Source organism: Piliocolobus tephrosceles, chromosome 1 (genome assembly GCF_002776525.5).
Source record: "Piliocolobus tephrosceles isolate RC106 chromosome 1, ASM277652v3, whole genome shotgun sequence".
Classification (NCBI taxonomy): domain Eukaryota; kingdom Metazoa; phylum Chordata; class Mammalia; order Primates; family Cercopithecidae; genus Piliocolobus; species Piliocolobus tephrosceles.
Genome location: NC_045434.1, coordinates 12,016,417 through 12,037,275, shown reverse-complemented (window position 1 = coordinate 12,037,275; position 20,859 = coordinate 12,016,417). Strand labels below are relative to the sequence as shown.

Sequence of the window (20,859 nt, the reverse complement as noted above, 5' to 3'; positions counted from 1 at the left end):
GAGTCTTTTTTTTTTTTTTGAGACAGTCTCGCTCTGTCTCCCAGGCTGGAGTGCAGTGGCCGGATCTCAGCTCACTGCCAGCTCGGCCTCCCGGGTTTACGCCATTCTCCTGCCTCAGCCTCCCGTGTAGCTGGGACTACAGGCGCCCGCCACGTCGCCCGGCTAGTTTTTCTTCATATTTTTAGTAGAGACGGGGTTTCACCGCGTTAGTCAGGATGGTCTCGATCTCCTGACCTCGTGATCCGCCCGTCTCGGCCTCCCAAAGTGCTGGGATTACAGGCTTGAGCCACCGCGCCCGGCCACAGTCAAGTCTTTCTTTTGTAACCTGTGAGGTCCCCTCCAGCCTTTGTGCTGTTTCTCTTCTTTTTTTGCTGCCTGCCTTCCTGAGAGTAGATTTCCTTGCTAAGGCTCTGCCCACTGATTTTTCACTCTCTTAATTTCTTTCTTGGTTTTACTAGTGAAATTCTGTCTTTAATGTCTCTTTCTTTTATGTCTTTACCGATCACTCATAGGTTTTTTTTTTCCATATGTATCCAGTTCCAGCCTTTCACCTAATGTGAACCTCCAACTCTCAGTTGCTCAGCCAGACCTTCAAGACGAGGAGTTCAAAACCAAACTTGCATCTTCCTTCCCAAACCAGCTTTCCTCTTGCAGTTTTCTATTTCTGTCAGTATCCTTCTGCTGGTTAACTTTTGCCTCCACCCTTGTTTCCTAGCACCCAATAGTTGGAAGATAGTCTGTCTTCAAAATTTGAAACTATATTTATGTCCAAACCAGTGGCTTTTCCTTTTTTAAAAAAATTTTTCATTAAAAAAATTTAAAGATAATATGTGCATCATTTTTTAAAAATTCAAATAGTATTTAAGAGTTTCAGTGAAACATGCATTTTCCTTCTACCCTAATACTTAGTTTTACTCCCCAAGGGCAATCACTTTTTACTGGTTTTTAAAAATATATCCTTCCTGAGATAGTTATGCATATCCAAAAGCGTGTATGTTGTGTATATCACTTTTTATGTATCACTGTCTCTTTACATGCATGCATTTTACTATATATACTGTTTTCTACCCTGCTTTTTCTATTTGACCTGTTTTGGAAATGTCAGTTTATTTAGAACTTGCTCATTTATTTTAACAGCTGCATAATTAGTAGTAAAACTTACGTAAGCAGTCCCTTGTTAAGGGCTGTGTCTTTTTGTGATGATACCCGGTGCTATAGTGGACATCCTTGTGTGTGCATCTTGGTGCACCTGTGCTAAGTATTTCTGTAGGATAAATCTGTAAAAGTGGAATCACTAAGTCAAAGGGTATGATCCATTTTATTTACTTATTTATTTAATTTATTTATTTATTTTTGAGATGGAGTCTCGCTCTGTCGCCCAGGCTGGAGTGCAGTGGCGTGATCTCGGCTCACTGCAAGTTGCACCTCCCGGGTTCACACCATTCTCCTGCCTCAGCCTCCTGAGTAGCTGGGACTACAGGTGCCCGCCACCACGCCTGGCTAATTTTTTTTTGTATTTTTAGTAGAGATGGGGTTTCACCGTGTTAGGCAGGATGGTCTTGATCTCCTGACCTCGAGAGCCACCCATCTCAGCCTCCCAAAGTGCTGGGATTACAGGCATGAACCACCGTACCCGGCCCCATTTTATTATCTTTATTTGCTTGGATCCTTCTTAGCTTTTTCCATGTTAAAGATATTGACAGTTGTCCTCTTACTGAAATTTATGAATCCATTGACTCCCTTGATATTATCGCACTGGACTGATTCTTCTCTCTCCGATCTCTTCTCACCCCATGTTGAGGTCCCCAAGGTCACACCCAGTTTTGATGACTCACCAGCACAGAGTTGTACTTGTGGCTATGATTTATTGCAATGAAAGGATATAGAGCTGGGCACGGTGGCTCAAGCCTGTAATCTCAGCACTTTGGGAGGCCGAGATGGGTGGATCACGAGGTCAGGAGATCGAGACCATCCTGGCTGACATGGCGAAACCCCGTCTCTACTAAAAAATACAAAAAACTAGCCGGGTGAGGTGGTGGGCGCCTGTAGTCCCAGCTACTCGGGAGGCTGAGGCAGGAGAATGGCGTAAACCTGGGAGGCGGAGCTTGCAGTGAGCTGAGATCCGGCCACTGCACTCCAACCTGGGCCACAGAGCAAGACTCCGTCTCAAAAAAAAAAAAAAAAAAAGAAAGAAAAAGAAAGGATATAGAGCAAAATTGCAAAGGGAAAGGCACCGAGGGTGCAGTCCAGGGGAAACCCAGTGCAAGTTCCAAGGTCTTCTCCCACCGGAGCCACATAGGATGTGCTTACATCCTCCAGCAATAATTTGTGACAACACTTGTGGAATGTTGTCTGCCAGGGAAGCTCATTAGAGACTCAGTCCCTAGGGTTTTTACTGGAGGCTGGTCACATAAGCACCCTCACACATAATCAAAAAATTCTAGTCTCCCAGAAGGAAAGCTGGTGTTTAGCATAACCATATTATTTGCATAAACAATTCAGGTAGAGGAAATCCCCATTATCAGGTTGGTGGGTGCCCTTCTAAAATCTCAAGTTCCTAGACACCAGCCAGGGGCCTGCCTTGTAAGGAGGCCTTTCAAGGACAGCAGTCAGGCCTGCCAGTGTTAACTCTTTTCTGCAAACCTCCTAATTTCAGAAACCACTGAGCCTTTGCTGCCTGACCTGTCCTGCTTTTCAATTTCTTTATCTGCTTTGGTATCTTTACAAAGGATCTTTACCCTGACTTTTAAATGCGTGCTCTGGCCATTCACCTAGCGTGTGGTTCTGAGTCTCCAAGTCTTCTTAGCAGATTTGCTCTTAGATGTTCTGCCAACGCTTCACATCAAGTGTCACAAACTAAACTCGTCATCTTCCTTCTGAAACCTGTCTCCTGGGCCAGGTGCGGTGGCTTACGCCTGTAATCCCAGTACTTTGGGAGGCCAGGGTGGGTGGATCACTTGAGGTCAGGAGTTCGAGACCAGCCTGGCCAACATGGTAAAACCCGTCTGTACTAAAAATACAAAAAAATTAGCTGGGTGTGGTGGCGGGCACCTGTAATCCTGGCTGTTCAGGAGGCTGAGGCTGGAGAATCTCTTGAACCCGGAAGGCGGAGGTTGCAGTGAGCCGAGATGGCGCCACTGCACTCCAGCCTGGGCAACAAAAGTGAAACTCTGTCTCAAGAAAAAAAAAAAGAAACCTGTTTCCCCCTTCAGCTTTGTCATTTATTTAGTCATCCTATGTAGACAATTTCCTTTGAAACATCTCTTGGACTTCTCTGCTCTTCCAGGGCCATTGCTCCCAACGTGGATTGTGTCCTTATCACTTCACAGCAGGCTTACGGCAGCAGTCAGTCACCCAGATGACCTCCTGACCTCTGGCTTATTTCACCCCACTGGACTGTTGTTCCTAAGCACTTTTTTCGTATGCCCCTCTCAAATCTGACCCTGGCTGTACCTTTCTTTAACTACTCCCTGACTACTCACTGAGAGCAGGTGGGTCTTGTCTTTTCCTGCCTCTCTGCTTTTGTAAAATGCCATTTCCACCTGAAGTGGCAACTGAAATCGTACCTTCTTCATAAACTGTCTTTGGCTACCTCAGTAAGAATTCCTTATCCCATTTTCCTGAAGCATTTCTTTGACTCTTCTTTATGGCCCTCCCCCCACTTTTTTTTTTGAGGCAGAGTTTCGCTCTTGTTGCCCAGGCTGGCGTGCAATGGCCTGATCTCAGTTCACTGCAGCCTCTGCCTCCCGGGTTCAAGTGATTCTCCTGCCTCAGTCTCCTGAGTAGCTGGGATTACAGGCGCCCGCCACCACACCCAGCTAATTTTGTATTTTTAGTAGAGACGGGGTTTCTCCATGTTGGTCAGGCTGGTCTTCAACTCCCAACCTCAAGTGATCCGCCCACCTCGACCTCCCAAAATGCTGGGATTACAGGTGTGAGCCACCACGCCTGGACCCCATTTTTTTAAAAAAGATGTTGAATTGGTCAGAGTTTGTAGTTACAAGCAACAGAAGCCAACTCTTTAAGCAGAAAAGGAATTTGCTAAATGATAGTGCAAAGTTCTCAGAATCTCTAGCAGGATGAAGAACCAGGCTTGGAGAATAGGTAGCCACAGATACACAAGCATGCCGTAGGACCGTTCCCACGAAGAGGCATCTGTTGTCACCACTGGACACAGATGGTACTGTGTCTCTGCTACTTTACCAGTGCCACTGCTGCCTCTGACCCCAGATGTAGCTCCCCGGACCCTGGATATAGCTGCCTCTGGCCCCGGATGTAGCCCCCTCTGACCCCAGATGTAGCTCCCTCGGACCCTGGATGTAGCTGCCTCTGGCCCCGGATGTAGCCCCCTCTGACCCCAGATGCAGCTCCCTCGGACCCTGGATGTAGCTGCCTCTGACCCCGGATGTAACTTTCTCCAACCCCAGATACAGCTGCTGCCCCCTTGCCAGAGTGAATACTGCATCATTGTGGCTGCTTCTTGTCACTGGTTCTTACTTAAAATCTGAGCTGGAAATTCTAATTGGCAGTTTTGTCCCCTGCTTTTACCTTGTTGCAGTCTAGATGAGGTCTAATGTTCATAAGGTAGGGGATTTTCCAGATATGGAAGGGGATACCAATTTTCAACAGCCAAACAGAGTATCACATTTTCGCTCTAATTATGTTTCCTGGGTGTCTGACTCTTACGCTTCTTTCTAGCTGCAGTCTGCCTAATAGAGAGCCTTGCATTTGATAAGTAATCATCAAAAAGGCAAAGCAACATGAATCAGCAAGGGTGTTTTGGCAAATAACACCAAACCTGACTGTGGCATAAGCTTGCGGTATTGTCTCCAGTGTGATCAGATCATATTTTAATTTTTTTAATGTAAATTAATAATGATCTGTGAATCACCAAAGTAGCTTGGAGTAGCCTAGAAAACAATGAATGTCCTTCTCCATTTTCACAGGAGCCATATAGTCATGGGTTAAATAAGTCAGCAGCAGGGCATTGTGTCTCATAGTTTAAAAAAAAAAAAAAAATTACTGAAGTAATGCAAGATCTTTTCTGAAGTAGAAAGCATGAACCCAGAAAACTAAAGCAGCAAGTGGCCACCATTCTTAGCATAGTTGTTTCTCAAACTGGAATAACCTAGTAACAGTTGTGAACAAGGTATTAAAAGTGATGGGACCGGGCGTGGTGGCTCAGCCAGAAGCTCATTACCTCCCAAAGCAACCCCAGCACTTTGGGAGAATCACTTTGAGCCTAGGAGTTCGAGACCAGCCCGGCCAACATGGCACCAGCCTGGCCAACATGGCAAAACCCCGTCTCTACTAAAAATACAAAAAATTAGCTGGGCATCCCAGCTACTTGGAAAGCTGAGGCAGGAGAATGGCTTGAACCCGGGAGGTGGAGGTTGCAGTGAGCTGAGATCGCACCACTGCACTCTAACCTAGGGGATAGAGTGAGACTCTGTCTTAAAAAAAAAAAAAAAAATTATGGGAATAGGTTGTTTTGTCTCAAAAAGCTCTTTCCAGCTCCAAGATTAAACATATAATTAAAAATATTTTTGTGGTTATAAAAATATCGATGCTTATTATAGATATCTGCAAAGTAAGAAAGTATATGAAGAAAAAAATTAAAATCCCATCATCCCCCATGAAAACTGCTGTTATCAGTTTTGGCTGACTTCTTTAGTGTTATTCTTTTTTTAATTTTGAATTTTTTTGAGTATATAGTAGGTATATCTATTTATGGGGTATATGGAATATTTCGATACAGGATACGATGTGATTAATTAGCAAGGTTTTCTTTTTAATGCTGTATTTATTTAGTTGAAATCATACTATATATACCTTTATAGATTACTTTCTCACTTATATTACTAAAATTTGTGTTATTAAATATTTTGCATAAATATCATTTTAACATGAACTTTGAAGTTATAAAAACCTCTCGTTTTATTAAGAGATTAACGCTATGAAACATGCTGCTATATAGTCTTGGAACCAGCTGTGACCCAAAAGATCAAGGTAGGGATGTAGGTCCTTCCCCATTCTCTGCACACAAAATCAGGTACTCTGATGTGCAGCTGTAGCCCCAGTCTACACTCTCTGTTGTATTTTTTGTTTTCTGATGTCATGGGCCTTCCACCCTACTCCTAGCAATTGCTATGACAGCAAATAGATAACTGGCTTCCATAATTTCTCATCTTATTGCCTAAGGCAACAGGGAGCTTGTGGGCTCAGCTTGCAGTTCAGCAGCTGCTTTGTTGCCTCTCCTCTATAGGTATGAGGCCTGCCAGAGCCCACTTTTCAGACAGGTGAGAGTTCGTTCATTCACCATGCAATTACCGATCGTCTCTTGACCTCTCTCCTGGGGAGGTAAAGGTGATGAGCCAGTCCTGTCCCCTGTAGCTCACAGTCTAGGCAAACTGACATGTAAACAAACAGAATCCAAAGTGCTATCATGAAGCCTCTGAGAGGGGCTGACTCTGTCAGCCCAGGGAGCTTGAAGAAGGTTCCGCAGAGGAGGCTGTGCCTGAAGTCGATTTCAGTTTAGGAGCCACCAATTGATAATCACTTTTCTGTGGCCCGTCTTATTTTATTTCTTATTTCTTGACAATCAGAAGCACCTTGGGTAGGTTTTACCGTGCACATCGTAATTTGGGTGAGCTTGGTGTGAGGCTTAACAGTGTGTGGGCTGCACATCCTGGTCAGATGCTCCCGATGGAGGCAGATGGTTGTGACGCAGGAGAGGCAGCCACATAGCACAGGTCCCCAGCCAGTGGACTGGGAGGACAGTGTAGTCATCTCTGGGGAACGGGAATGACAAGATCTGGTAGTGTGGCAGGTCCCAGAAAAAAGGGCTGGGTTCTGGGCAGTGAGGGTGCAGGTTGAGACCTGAATACTGGGGGGGGCCAACTGTAAGAGCCCACGCCTGCAGACTGGACTGGTCCAAGGCAGGTGGATGCCGTGTCTTGAAGACCCACAGGCACCCACTCATCCTCATGATCATGCAGTTCTCTGGTTTCTCACAGTGCAGTCTGGGTTGCAGTCTGGGATCCAACAGAGAAGAGCAGGCCCAGGAATCCCAGGTGTGGGGGTGTGGTTTAACTTGGAGTTTCCTTCAGAGGCAGTGAGTGCTTGTCATCGTCTCCATCAGCATTGGCTTTTGGGCCTAGTGTGGCCTTGAACTTTCTGTCGGGATCAGCAGTGGAACAGTGGGAAAAGGAATGAGTAGACATGGCATTGCAACAACTGTGTGTTTTTATTTTTTTCTATTAGAATTATCATATTAAGCAGAAGTTTTGCTTCACAAACTCTCAGCCAAATACAAACTACTGTGAATAGTATTTTGTATCTTGTGTCTCTTTCCAAAGAGACATAGTGGTTTGCAGCTATTGCAAATATCCTGGCCATGCGGTTCCTTTTTATAGCTGTTTGAATAGGAAAGATGACTTGGAAAATACTGGATTCTGAGCAGATTTATGTGCAGCCTTAAAAAACATAGTTTTTCTCTATCAATAATGAGTTTGGATTGTAATTGCTTAGAAAGTAATGTTGTTTATGTAAACGTACATTTGTTAAAATTTTTTTTTCTTAGGTAATCCCGTATGTTGGCACCATTCCTGATCAGTTGGATCCTGGAACTTTGATTGTAATACGTGGGCATGTTCCTAGTGACGCAGACAGGTAAAATCATTGTGCTGAAGGAAGGAGCCTGAATAAGCCGTCTTTCTGTGATTGTGGAACGATAACAGAGTAATGTGGGAGAGGCCCTTTGATACTTTGAGGCCTAATTTGCTTTCATCAGCAGCCCTGGCCAAGGTGCTGAGGAGCGGGGAATGAATGATTAAATAAAGGTTATTGGGATTTATTTCATTGCTGTAAGTCTGATTTCAGTATAAAAAATTAGAACTATCAGCTGGATGTGGTGACTTACACATGCTTTTCCAGCACTTTGGGAGGCCAAGGCGGGAGGACTGTTAGAGGCCAGGAGTTCGAGACCAGCCTGGGCAACATAGACACCCCAATCTGTTAAAAAAAAAAAAAAAAAAAAAAAAAAAAATTTTAAAATTAACTGGGCATAGTGGTGTGCGCCTGTAGTTCCAGCTACTCAGGGGGCTGAGGTAGGAGGATCACTTGAGCCCAGGAGTTTGAGGTTGCCGTGAGCTGTGATCAAGCCACTGCACTCCAGACTGGGTGACAAAAAGAAAAAGAAAAAGAAAAAAAGAATTAGGTATGTCATTAAAGAAAGGAATTGTGGTCAGATGACAGGGACAGTCTAGTTGTAGTCTGACATTCCCACAGCATCACAGAAGATCTAGTTCAGATGGTTTTACTGAATACTTGCTTTGGATGCAAGCTGTGGTATCGTTAGTGTTGGGCTCGGCTCTGTGTACCTAACACCTGAAGAGCAGTGGTTTAAGTGAGATGTGAAAATGAAGTCTCAAGGAGACAGCCCCGGCCTTTCAGTCAACTCCTTCAAGTCGTTAGAGAAGTAGACTCCTTCCAGCTCACCACTCTGCTATCTTGAGGGTGAGGTGAGGTCCCTTTTCCCGTTATCCTTGGCAGCTAGATTTCCAGCCCTCACCTCTGTGCTTTGGGTAGCTGGATGGGTGCACATGGTGTTTGCGGGGAAGCAGAGATGGACAAAAGGCAAGTGCTTGCTGACTTTGAAGGCAGTTTCCAGTAGTGTTCCCTGAGCCCTTCACTTCCATCTTACCAGCAGAGCTTTAGCTGCACAGGCGGGCCTAGCTGCAAGGAAGGCTGGGAAAGGTAGGTTTTTATTCTGGGCAGATTCAGACCCATTTCAAACTCAGGGGCTGTGTTACTGAGGAAGACAGAAAAGAAGATTAGGCAGCCAGCTCTTTCGGCCTCATAGTGAATGAACGAGGAGGGATCCATCAGTCCCGTCACTGGGCCTGGAGTGTAGTGCCTGCTGGGCCTTTCCCGGGAGCTTTCCTTTCTGAGCGCTCTTGGGGCCCCTGTGTCTTCCCTCATACAGATTCCAGGTGGATCTGCAGTACGGCAGCAGCGTCCAACCTCGAGCCGACGTGGCCTTTCATTTCAATCCTCGTTTCAAAAGGGCCGGCTGCATTGTTTGCAATACTTTGATAAAAGAAAAATGGGGACGGGAAGAGATCACCTATGACACGCCTTTCAAAAGAGAAAAGTCTTTTGAGATCGTGATTATGGTGCTGAAGGACAAATTCCAGGTAGGTTTTGGAGGGGGACAGGTTGAGTCCTCATGAGCCAGCAGGACTGCACAGGGGCGCTTTTCACGTTTGTGAGCCCGGCCTTATATTTCCTACACCTGAGACATTGTTTGGCTTTGTAGTTTTTCTCCATAAAAGGACCAGGAAGGCACCTACATGTGAGGTGTGGCCCACTACTCTCCAGCCAGTTGTTGCTGTGCAGAACTACGGTCCATTGTGACCAGATCTTTGTATTAGATCCTATTTCTTCTAGCAGGGCTGAGTTCTGAATTGACACAGTATTATGTTAATGATGGGAGGGTAAGTTATAATATAACCGCCACCACCCGAAGAGCTAACAAGGGCAATCCTAGCATAGAAATCAGAAGGGTTTTATAAATTCAAGTCTTGCCACAAGATACTTCTGTAGGATCGAGATTTTAGATCCAGAGGAGATCCTAGAAATCCTTGATGTCACTTCCATCTCTGGCTTCATGGAGTGTCTTATACCTAGCACGTATGTGTACGGTTGAATTTGGTCCTAGAGGCTCTTTTACACCTGCTGGCCCTCCGGCCTGTGGAGCTTTCTCAGAGTAGAGGTTTGTACCAGTGTGAGAGCAGACCCGCATGTCTGTGGCGCAGATCTTTTCTAATCTTCAGGATACCGCTCCCGCCCGAAAATCTTTCTGAATCTCCCAAACTCCATTCCCCTCTCCTTTCTCTGGCCTTTCCAGCCCGTGTCTGTATCATTCTTTTTAACAGTTTTTTAACAGTTGTGCTTTGGCTTTATGTGTTTATTTTGCCCCCACGATGGGATTTTAAGCTCCTTGAGTCAGAGACTGTATTGTATGCTGCTTGCGTGTTCTGCCTATAACCTAACCTGGTACCTGGCATTTGAGAGGGAGGGAGGAGGAGCAACGTAGAGTGCTGAGGACCTGCGGAAGCTACTTTCTCATCATCTGGCTACTGCCGTCTGTTGAGGTAGAGATTGTTCCTACTTCAGAATATGAAAACCAAATCTTAAATATGTTGAGTAACTTGTCCATATTAGTTTTATTTAGCAAAGTCAACAGATTTTGATCTTTAACCTGGGTTCACAACCTCCAGGGCACCTGTGCCTGGGCTTCCAGGAGACCTTCGAACCCAGATGTCTCACGTGTACGCAGAGGCGCACACAAGCACACGCCCCTATGTTTGTGACTGCGTGTTTGTCTGGGGAGAGACAGTTCCTGGTGCTTAATCAGATCAGGAACTCAAAAGAAGTTTGGAAGCACTACAAGTGTTTTAGGTGCTTTCGGTTACAGTTTGGTCAGATGTGTGTGGAGACCTGTGGGAAAGGGTATAAAACTGGATGCAAGGAAACATTTAAATTTGGATAATAAGTTAATTTATTAACTTTTTTGGGGGGGGGGTTTGTCTTCTGTATCTTTCTAGGTGGCTGTAAATGGAAAACATACTCTGCTCTATGGCCACAGGATCGGCACAGAGAAAATAGACACTCTGGGCATTTATGGCAAAGTGAATATTCACTCAATCGGTTTTAGATTCAGCTCGGTGAGTGACCTTCCACAGCTTGGGGTCTTTTATGAGGATGGTTTTTGATGAGATGGTAGAAAAAGTCTTCAAATAACACTTCTCTTGACATAAAAAGGACGGATCTCCCTGATTGGAGTATGAACTTGTTGGAAGTGAACTGTTCACACTAGCAGAGGGTTATCCGCCAGGGCTTCATTGTCTGTAGGATCTCACATCTCGTGTGGTTTTAGCAAAACACACATTGTTTTTAGCTGGGTAGTGGCTATTGCCTTTGCATGGATGTAAAATGGACTATTTCCGTAAGAGAGTTTCCTAGGCTGGGAGTGTCTGAGTCAAAGAGCACAGTCATGTGTTGCATAAGGACAGTTCAATGATGAACCGCATATACAACAGTGGTCCCATAAGCATGTCATACTGTTATTTTACTGCACCTTTTCTATGTTTAGATAAGTTTCTATGCACAAATACCTACCATCCCGCTGTGGTTGCCTACAGAATTCAGTACAGTGCATGCTGTACAGACTCACTGTCCAGGAGCAACAGGCCACACCCTACAGCCTAGGTGTGTAGTAGGCAGTACCATCTAAAGTTGTTAAGTAATATTCTGTGATGTTCGCACAATGACAAAAATCACCTAAGGACACATTTCTCAGAAGTACTCCCTTCGGCCAGGCACAGTGGCTCACACCTGTAATCCTAGCACTTTGGGAGGCCGAGGCGGGCGGATCACGAGGTCAGGAGATTGAGACCATCCTGGCTAACACGGTGAAACCCCGTCTCTATGAAAAATACAAAAATTTAGCCAGGTGTGGTGGGGGCCGCCTGTAGTCCCAGCTACTTAGGAGGCTGAGGCAGGAGAATGGCGTGAGCCTGGGAGGCGGAGCTTGCAGTGAGCCAAGATCGTGCTACTGTACTCCAGCCTGGGTGACAGACTCCGTCTAAAAAAAAAAAAAAAAAACGAGAACATACCCCTTGTTAAGCAACATGTGACTGTATTTGCATTGAACATTTTGATAGATACCAACTCACTCTTCACAAGGATAAAAACAATTTGCATTCTCAGCCGCCATCTTCCCACCTTCTTGTTGACATTACCTCTTATTCTGTGTAATGTTTGCCAATCTGATGGGGGCGGAAAGGACCCCAGTGTTAAATGTATTTTTGGATCATAGTTTTCAAGCGTCTTTTTAGTACCGTTTATGATTTTTTGATATGTCAAACAGGTTATATATAGAAAATATTTTCGGCCGGGTGCGGTGGCTCAAGCCTGTAATCTCAGCACTTTGGGAGGCCGAGACGGGCGGATCACGAGGTCAGGAGATCGAGACCATCCTGGCTAACACGGTGAAACCCCGTCTCTACTAAAAAGTACAAAAAAACTAGCTGGGCAAGGTGGTGGGCGCCTGTAGTCCCAGCTACTCGGGAGGCTGAGGCAGGAGAATGGCGTGAACCCGGGAGGCGGAGCTTGCAGTGAGCTGAGATCCGGCCACTGCACTCCAGCCCGAGCGACAGAGCGAGACTCTGTCTCAAAAAAAAAAAAAAAAAAAAAAAATTTTCTACTGGATGTTACATATTAATCTTTATTTTCTCAGGATTTACAGAGTACCCAAGCATCCGGTCTGGAACTGACAGAGATAAGTAGAGAAAAGGTAAATACTAAATCTTTTAATGAGCCACTGGTTCAAAAATGTTGTTTTAGCTCTCATGTAAATGAAGTGGCAAGAAGGCTGGGTTTTTGAAAATTATGCTTTTAGAACACAAGTAATCATTTGAAAATTGAGATACAATAAGTTTTTGCTGATGCTTCACCTGTCAGTTTATGTAACTGCCACTCACTGTTCTTATGTAAAAAGAACTTTCTCACTCGTAACTGCTGAATAGTACTGTTCTGAGGTATTTCTGAATACTGAACATCAGCCAGTGCACTGGCAAATGAACTTCCACGTGCATCTTCAACCCCTAGGAGAATAACTGCAATGTAAAAACACGCCGTTATTAATGGAGAAAGTGAGGTCTTACTGACTGGCACGTTCACAACTCACAGACAGAATAGAATCTCAGCATTCTGGGGGCACCCTGGAAAGGACAACTAAGACACGTTTGAAGTTCATATAGTCCTGGGTGAACGTAGTGGCTCAGGCCTGTAATCCCAGCACTTTGGGAGGCTGAGGTGGGAGGACTGCTTGAGCCTAGGAGTTTGAGATCAGCCTGGGCCACACAGGGAGAACCCCATCTCTACAAAAAATTAAATTATCCGGGCATGGTGGCGCATGGCAGTGATCCCAGCTTTGGGAGGCTGAGGTAGGAGGATGACTTGAGCCCAGGAGGTTGAGGCTGCAGTGAGCCGTGATTGAGCCACTGCACCCCAGTGTGGGTGACAGAGTAAGACCCTATCTCTTAAAAATAATTTCATATAGTTCTATGAAAAATTATTAATTTATGGTGGAGGATAAAGGACTCAGATGAACAGGGTTATCAGACTGTCTTCTCAACCTGTGTAGCCCTGCACAACGCCATCCCATCCCATCATAAAGCACTAGCTGCCTGGAGACCACACCAGAGTGGAGCAGGAACGTCCCCGGCTCCGGCCAGGCTCAGCTCAGCACAACCAAGGCTTCATATTATAAACTATAATTCTTCCCCTTCTAACGTTCTTGTGTTTTGTTTCTTTTCCAATAGGTTCCAAAGTCTGGCACGCCCCAGCTTGTGAGTATTTTTGCCTGGGTTATTTCATGTGGAATATTTTATAAAATTGCATAGAAAATGAACAGTTTAAACCTTGGAGGGCAGCTTCATTCATTCCATTCCTTACTGTAGAACTGTTTCCCTACAGCCTAGTAATAGAGGAGACATTTCTAAAATCGTACCCAGAACTGTCTACACCAAGAGCAAAGATTCGACTGTCAATCACACTTTGACTTGCACCAAAATACCACCTATGAACTATGTGTCAAAGGTTTGAAGAGCCCCCAATTTTCTTAACTCTATATAAAGATTAAGTTGTAATGAGCTGTTACAAGTAACCTGTATCCACAGTAGAAGCCCAAAGCAGCCCCCCTCTGCATTTGTGTGCTGTCCCTGGACAGATTCGAGCGTCAACGAGGCCTGCCTCTGAGCCATTCCTGTGTATTTCCTCAGCGCCTCCCAGCTTGGCTGCTTCCCCTGCAAGCAGAACACAGTGCTGCCTCAGACCCCAGGCACAGGGGGCCTTCCTGGGGTGTTTCACTCATACAGAGGGCATCGGGTCCCACCCTGTCACTCATTTCATCGTCTAAAAGAAATCAGTGAGTGTTTGCCTCGAGCCAGGGACAGTACTGCTGCAGGGGACCCAGCTGGGCCCAAGGCAGACTGTCTCCCCTCCTGGGATTAACAGGGTCATGGCTCGGAAACATTCTGTAGTGTTCTTTGGACACGAGTTTTCTCTGGAGATCACGTTCTGCAGACCTCTTGGTCCTAACTGTGGCTTCTTTTCAGAGCCTGCCATTTGCTGCAAGGTTGAACACCCCCATGGGCCCTGGACGAACTGTCGTCGTTAAAGGAGAAGTGAACACAAATGCCAAAAGGTCAGTATCCTTGGGTAGCAGTCACAGTGCAGATACTTCCGTGCCTGTTACGGCCTTCCACCCGTGAGCGGTCTTATGAGCTAGAATTAGGGCTAGTGTCAGAATCTTCATTTCCAAGGTGAGATGATTCAAGCAGGAGGAGGTTAGATTGCTAACAGCTAGTTGGCGGCAGAGCCAAGACTAAAGCCCAGTGTTCTGACGTCAGCTTTTTCTGGCCAGACAAGAGAGTAGCATTTTTGTCCACGAGGCCTACCCTTGCCTTGGAGAATTCCAGGGCAGCCCCGTAAGGTCAGGCAACATTGTTTTTTTCTTTTTTTTTTTTGAGATCTAGCCTCACTGTGTCATCCAGACTGGAGTGCAGTGTCGCAATCCCAGCACACCACAACCTCCACCCCCTGGGTGTTCAAGCGATTCTCCTACCTCAGCCTCTGGAGGAGCTGGGATTACAGGCGCATCACCACGCCCAGCTAATTTTTGAATTTTTGTATTTTTAGTAGAGACAGGGTTTCACCATGTTGGCCAGGCTGATCTCGAACACGTGACCTCAAGTGATCCGCCCAGTTTGGCCTCCCAAAGTGCTGGGATTACAGGTGTGAGCCACCGCGCCCAGTCCAGGCAACATTTTTTAGGGCCCCTCTTGTCATGTGATTTAGAAAATTTCTGCTTTAACAACTTTTTCCAGAGATGTGCAGCCTTCTGAAAGCTTGAAATTAGAGCTATTTCCTAGAAAGTGGCATACTTTCAAGAAGGAAGGAACACGGGTAGATGATGAAAAGAGAATACCTGCTTGAGAGGATCCCAGGCTCCTGTGGCCTGAAGTAGTCATTTGGTTTAACTGGTGTTAAACCTTCAATTTCTGTCCAACCACATCTCAGCCTCAATGCTCATTTTAAACGGTTTTTAATTTTTTTTTTATTTTACAAGTAACAAATTAGTGGAATGCTGACTGAGTTTAAAATTTCAACTTCATCTGCATTCCCATGTCCATGTGGATACATGTTTCACAGAGTTAGAGTCATAGTTCAAGCCTGGCCATTAACATTGCTGAAACTGCCACTACTCTGTCCTACTTGGTTAATTAAGGTTTGTTGTTGTTGTTGTTGTTGTTTTTTTCCCTTTCTCAAAAGCTTTAACGTTGACCTACTAGCAGGAAAATCAAAGGATATTGCTCTACACTTGAACCCACGCCTGAATGTTAAAGCATTTATAAGAAATTCTTTTCTTCAGGAGTCCTGGGGAGAAGAAGAGAGAAATATTACCTCTTTCCCATTTAGTCCTGGGATGTACTTTGAGGTGAGGTTACAGTTTTTGAAAATGGGACAGCACCAAGCATCCTGGGAGCAGGAGTGGGATAAGTGGTCCATTTAAATCAAGTCCTAACTCAGTATGTGGAGGTCATGTATGTTTTTTGTTTACCTGGAGATTGTAATTTGCCCCTTTTTATAATGTGGGCAATCAGTATAAATAGCAAAGCCAGTAGAGTGTCAAATTATGTGCACTGGAATTGGCATTTGTCATCATATTAAAATTCCTGTGTAGCCCCATATTGATAGGAATGTAACCAGGAAGCTTGTCTCAGGACTAGAGTCACACATTTAATCGCAGAAGCGGACATGAGGATGTGGAGACCCTAAAACTGCTTGCTTGTACTGGCCATCACCTCCCATCAGGGTAGATGGTTTCAGGTGGCAGTCCTTTCTCCTAAGGAGTTAGTCTTGTTTGTATGTATTCAAGGAAGAATACATCAGTCCCTTGGAACTAAAAGGCATGTAGTCCTGAGTCCCCAAATAGGTGAATATTGTAACATACACCTTTCCCAAAATGTTTTTGGGATGCTGGGCAGAGAATCGTGTCCTTGTGATGCGGATGCCGGGTGGTTGGCCAGCCTCGCTCACCAGCTCAGGTGCCACTGCCTCACACAGTCACTTAGGGTCACTGGTTTAGGTTATAATTCTACAGCATTTTAAACTGCCACATCCTCTGGACCATGTGGGTTCTTGAGGACTCATCAAAACCCGTTACTAAAAGCATGAATATCAGGCAGAATAGATGGCAATGTGACACGCGTATTTATTCCTAAGTTCCAGTCTAATGCAGCGCCCTGGTATGCGGAGTGTAGACAGATGGGGGCTAATCATGGAGGGTTCCCTGGAAGTTGTGGATATTGGTTTGGAATTCAGAAAGCTGGGAAGGATGTGGAAGGCTGAAGGTTGGCTTTTCTAGATTTAGGGCTTGATCTGAACAAGTCCTTAGAGGTGGGAAGGGCAGCACAGGGTTGCTGGCTTGGCAAGAGTCAAGGCGTAAAGGGTGACGTGGGGTTCGCTGGAGGGAAACAGAGGTGAGCACTCTAGAAGGGAGTTGAGCCTTGTGGTGGGTGACAGGAAACCAATGATGTAACTTGTTTTGGACCTATCTGGGCCCCAAGTTTGGATTTACTATATTAATATAAAAAAGGACAATAATGATACATTCAAGTAATGCTGAAAAATACTAAGATGAAAATATCTCCAACTTCATAATTCAAATCATACCATTAGGATTAGATGAACCATATTCCAGGCAATTTTTTTTGCAGACAGTGAAAAGCATGGCTGGCTGAAGGAATGAATAGATGGATGTTGTATGCTTTTGAACAATCATCTTTTCCATTTAATTTTCTAATTCAGGAACAGTAATTATCCTCATGTTGATCACTGTTGACGATTTTCTGTACTGATAGATCCTTTCCAGGGGCTTCCATCTCTTGCCTTTTAACTATGCTTGCACTGAGATTATCTCAGATCTTTCCATTATGCCATTACTTTCATTTTAAATCTTCTTGCTGTTTCAAACACACTTTAGTTGTATCTACAGTGTTTTAAAAACAATCTCATTCAGTATTGTAATTTCATCTGTGGGCTCTTCCTCTGGATGGAATCCATGTTCTTCCCAGCTGTTTGGCAGCATCAGATGGTTGTGAGGGATTCTGTTGTTCTGTTTTCTTCTAGGCTGAGGGTCTTGCAAAGGATGTGCCTTCTTTTCATTTGCAGTAGTCTGCTCATCCAGAGGCATGTCATTTCTTTGCCACTTGCTTGTAATTCACTGGCTTTGCACTTGCTCTGATACAGTACAGGTGACTAATTGACTCCCTCTGCTGCCAACTTGGTTTTCCTTCTGAGCGACAGCATGAGGCTGTGTGTTTTGTGTTTTCTTGAGATTTTGTTAAATATATCCAGGGTCCCTTCTACCTGGTTGGAACTGGGATTTCCACCATTCTTGTGGGGTAGAATCTCAGGTTACGCCTATTTCCCCAATCCTCTGTAGCCACAGAAGCTTCATTTTGGCCAGCTCTGTTATCAGAGTGCAGGACTTGAGCTGAAACTTCCTCCCCTTCCTGGTTTTTCTTGGCAGCCCTTTCCACGGCTCCTGTCAAAAGAACGAAAAAGGTTTTGTGCTTCATTCTGGCCTCTGGGGGTGGGGCCGGGTTGGCAGCAAGGCTGAGCTGCCCGTCCTCCTTCTGAAGCCTTCACAGGGGGGCCAGGAGCACAGGGAGAGCTCAGTGCAGGGCCTCCCAGTGGCCTTCTCAGTGTGCGTGGAAACCCAGCCTGGCATTGGCAGCGCGGCGCCAGAAGTATAAAGTTTAGGTGTAAAGGTGATGTAAAAGGCTAGTTGTTGTTTTGGTTTTACATTGTTTGAGTTTTGGGCACAGATGACTGTGAAGGGCAGACACTGCTGATGAATCTGAATGAATCTGCCAGAATGCACAGCACTTCCCACTCATGGGGTACCCAGCTTTGATGGCTTTGGACAAACACACTGAGGCTAAGATGTGCTGAGCTTATGGAATCAGGATCACCAAGCAGCTGTAAAAATCCTAGCAAGTGCCTTAAGCTGCTGAAATTTCATATTGTCTGGCTTGTTGACGATGCTAGCGTTTGAGGCAGAAAAGACAGGATCCAAGTCCCTTGGTTCCAGGCTACTGATTTGCTTTATGTGACCACCAGAGCTGGCGCCAGAGGAAAAGGCAAGTAGGCAAGATAAAAAGGAAACTTTATTATGTAGCCAATGTATAGAAAGAGGAGATGAGGTTCACCGGTCTCCGGCGGTGGAGGCCGAGGAAGTCGCTCTGGCGTTCTCTGGCGAAGTTCCTAGGTCCGCATATGAGGAAGGGGCCGAGGAAGTTCGCGCCGCGCGCCTGCCGGGAGTAGCTTTTCTGGGAGTGGGAGGGCAATAGGCGGGACACGGGCGTGTCGGGGGGGCGTTCCGTAGGTGCGGCCAGGTAAGTCTCGGTCTCTTCGGATTGACGTCACCTGGCACATGCCCGGTTGATCTGCACCTTCCCAGGCGCCAGCTACGTTTTCGCGCGCGTGGGAAAAGTTGGTGTTGAAGAACCCGGAAGTACGCCATCCTAGTCACCTTTGTTCTTTGTTTCCCTCTCCCTCTGTCCAGACAGTCCAACCTTTTATTGATTATGATGATTGGGGGCGTCGTCTGTCCAGCTGCTTCCTGCTTTTAGGGGGCGGCGTCATAAGGGTCTATGGTTGGCACCTGGACGTAGGGATGTAGGAGCATCTGGTTGAAGGCGACCCGGGTGATCTCTTGAACTTTGGCTCGGAGAAATTTGATTAAAAGGGGGGCCAAACATAGGATAAGACAGAGAATTAGTATAGAGATGAGAAATGGGAGCATCTGTTGCACTACCGGTAATAACCATATAGGTGGACCTGGGGTTAAGGGAGTGTTGTAGTTTTTTAGTTCTGTTTTAATCCGGTTTGGGGTTTGGATATTAGTGTCAACTAGACCTGACTCATTTATGTAATAGCAACATTCTTCTCCTATGAAAAGACATGTTCCTCCTTTTTCTGCTGTGAGAAGATCTAGTGCTCTTCTGTTTTGTGCTGCCACCTGAGCCACTGAAGTGATTTGACGTTGTAAAGAGGCTAGACTTTCAGCCGACGACTCTATAGCTTCTTGAATTTGGGCGGTTAGAGATCGGGTAGATTGTACAGAGTAGGCAAGAGCCCCAGTTCCAAGTCCTGACGCCGCTAAGGAGGAGGCTAGGGAAATCCCGATGACTAAGGGAAGGAAGATGGCCTGTTTTTGGAGATTATTAGGAGGAGAGTTAAATTGTAAGGTGAGTTCAGCCATTTCTGCTTTGCTATATAGGGTTAAACTAGGTACTAAGGACACTGGGGCACAGAGGGATTGGCTGATGGATGTATGGTTAAGGACCTTGAAGAGGGTTTTATTACACCAGAAATAACCTCCAACGGGGGCTGTCTGGGTTTTCTTGGGCGGTTGGGTGTAATTACACCAGGAGGAGTTTGGGGCAGAGTAACAGAAAGGAAGGATTGGAATTTCTGGGTTTTGGTATAGTGGGACTTGGAGTGAGAACGGTTTTTGGGAGGTGCTTGTAGAGCCAGCTGTAGCCTTGAAAGCAGTAGGTAAAGGGACTGCCACTGAGGGGGCTTCTTTAAGGGCTGCACAGAGGAAACAGTGGGGGAGATGTGTTATGTTAGCTGCCTTTGTTAAGTTTAACCCTTGACGGACTAGCTTTAACCATGAGAAGGGGTCTTTATTGGAGGAATGTAGTTGATCTTGTATGGAGGAATGTAGTTGGTCTTCTATGGAGGAGTGTAGTTGATCTTGTAGGGCCTGTTCTTGTGATTGTATGGCTAAGGTTAAATTTTGTAAGTGTTTTATATTTTTAGGGAGGGAGTTTTCTTGTTGGACTAGTGTCATTTTGATTAAGAGGGTGGCAGTCGGATATGAAGTTGACCATCTAGCGTAGAGTCCTCCTTTTACCCCGTCCGCCCATTGGGGGTCCCACAGGTCTTGGATATTTAGTTGATATTGATAGGGTACAGACTGTACGTTTTGGGTGAAGAAGCGATCTCCGTCATATGCATAGTGGATTTTACAATATTGATGGGGCATCCTAGGTTTATTTTTTGCCAGTAGTTTTTACAGTTATAGTCTGGTCATATAGAAAGCAGAGAAACGGGTTAGGCCATCTATTTTTGCGAGAAGCGAGGGTGAAATTTATGGTGAGGAGGGACTGACAGCCTTGGGGTGGGCAGTCTGCAGTGCCTTGTAGGTGTCTCAACTATAGAGAGAATCTCCATACAAAAGTGGGGTTAGTAATGGACGTTGAAGTGTATGAGAAGAATAGTAATGTAAGTATAAAGTAGGACTTCATCTTGAGTGTCATCACAGAGTACACCTTGCCACTGGTGGTGTTCTATAAAGGTGAGTAAATGGGAAAACCACTGTGATGGGCTATGATCTGGGGGCAAGTAGGGATCTGGGGTAATATACTGGAATTCTGTTATGTTTATATAGAGTGTGGTGAGAAATCGGGATAAGCGTAAGAGGTCAGGGAACATGTGGTGGTTGAGGGAGTTTGGTGAGTTTGAGGCGGGTAGGGGCAAGTCTAGTAGATGTCCACTGATTGTCTTCTGTGGGGGCTTTCTTTAGTTGTGATATGTGGACCCAGTGCATGTGTCCTAGAAGTTTGGCTGCTGTGTATGTGGATAGGAGGACAGTATATGGGCCTTTCCACCTGGGCTGAAGATCTTTGGCTTGGATATCTTTTAAGTATACTT

The 20,859-nt window shown here is 45.5% G+C and overlaps 1 protein-coding gene across 4 annotated transcripts in view; it reads left to right on the top strand.

Moving 5' to 3' along the window:
- Window positions 1-20,859, top strand: part of LGALS8 (galectin 8) — a 44,250-nt gene that overhangs the window by 12,614 nt on the left and 10,777 nt on the right. For 3 of the 4 annotated variants that reach the window (XM_023216198.1, XM_031935435.1, XM_031935433.1), the window contains 8 exons: window positions 7,583-7,671; window positions 8,987-9,197; window positions 10,611-10,730; window positions 12,305-12,361; window positions 13,392-13,418; window positions 13,546-13,668; window positions 14,187-14,275; window positions 15,403-15,568. In XM_023216198.1, the coding sequence (XP_023071966.1) occupies window positions 7,583-7,671; window positions 8,987-9,197; window positions 10,611-10,730; window positions 12,305-12,361; window positions 13,392-13,418; window positions 13,546-13,668; window positions 14,187-14,275; window positions 15,403-15,568 (882 nt within the window). The remainder of the gene's footprint in view (window positions 1-7,582; window positions 7,672-8,986; window positions 9,198-10,610; window positions 10,731-12,304; window positions 12,362-13,391; window positions 13,419-13,545; window positions 13,669-14,186; window positions 14,276-15,402; window positions 15,569-20,859) is intronic. The other variant, XM_023216200.2, reaches the window with a different exon arrangement.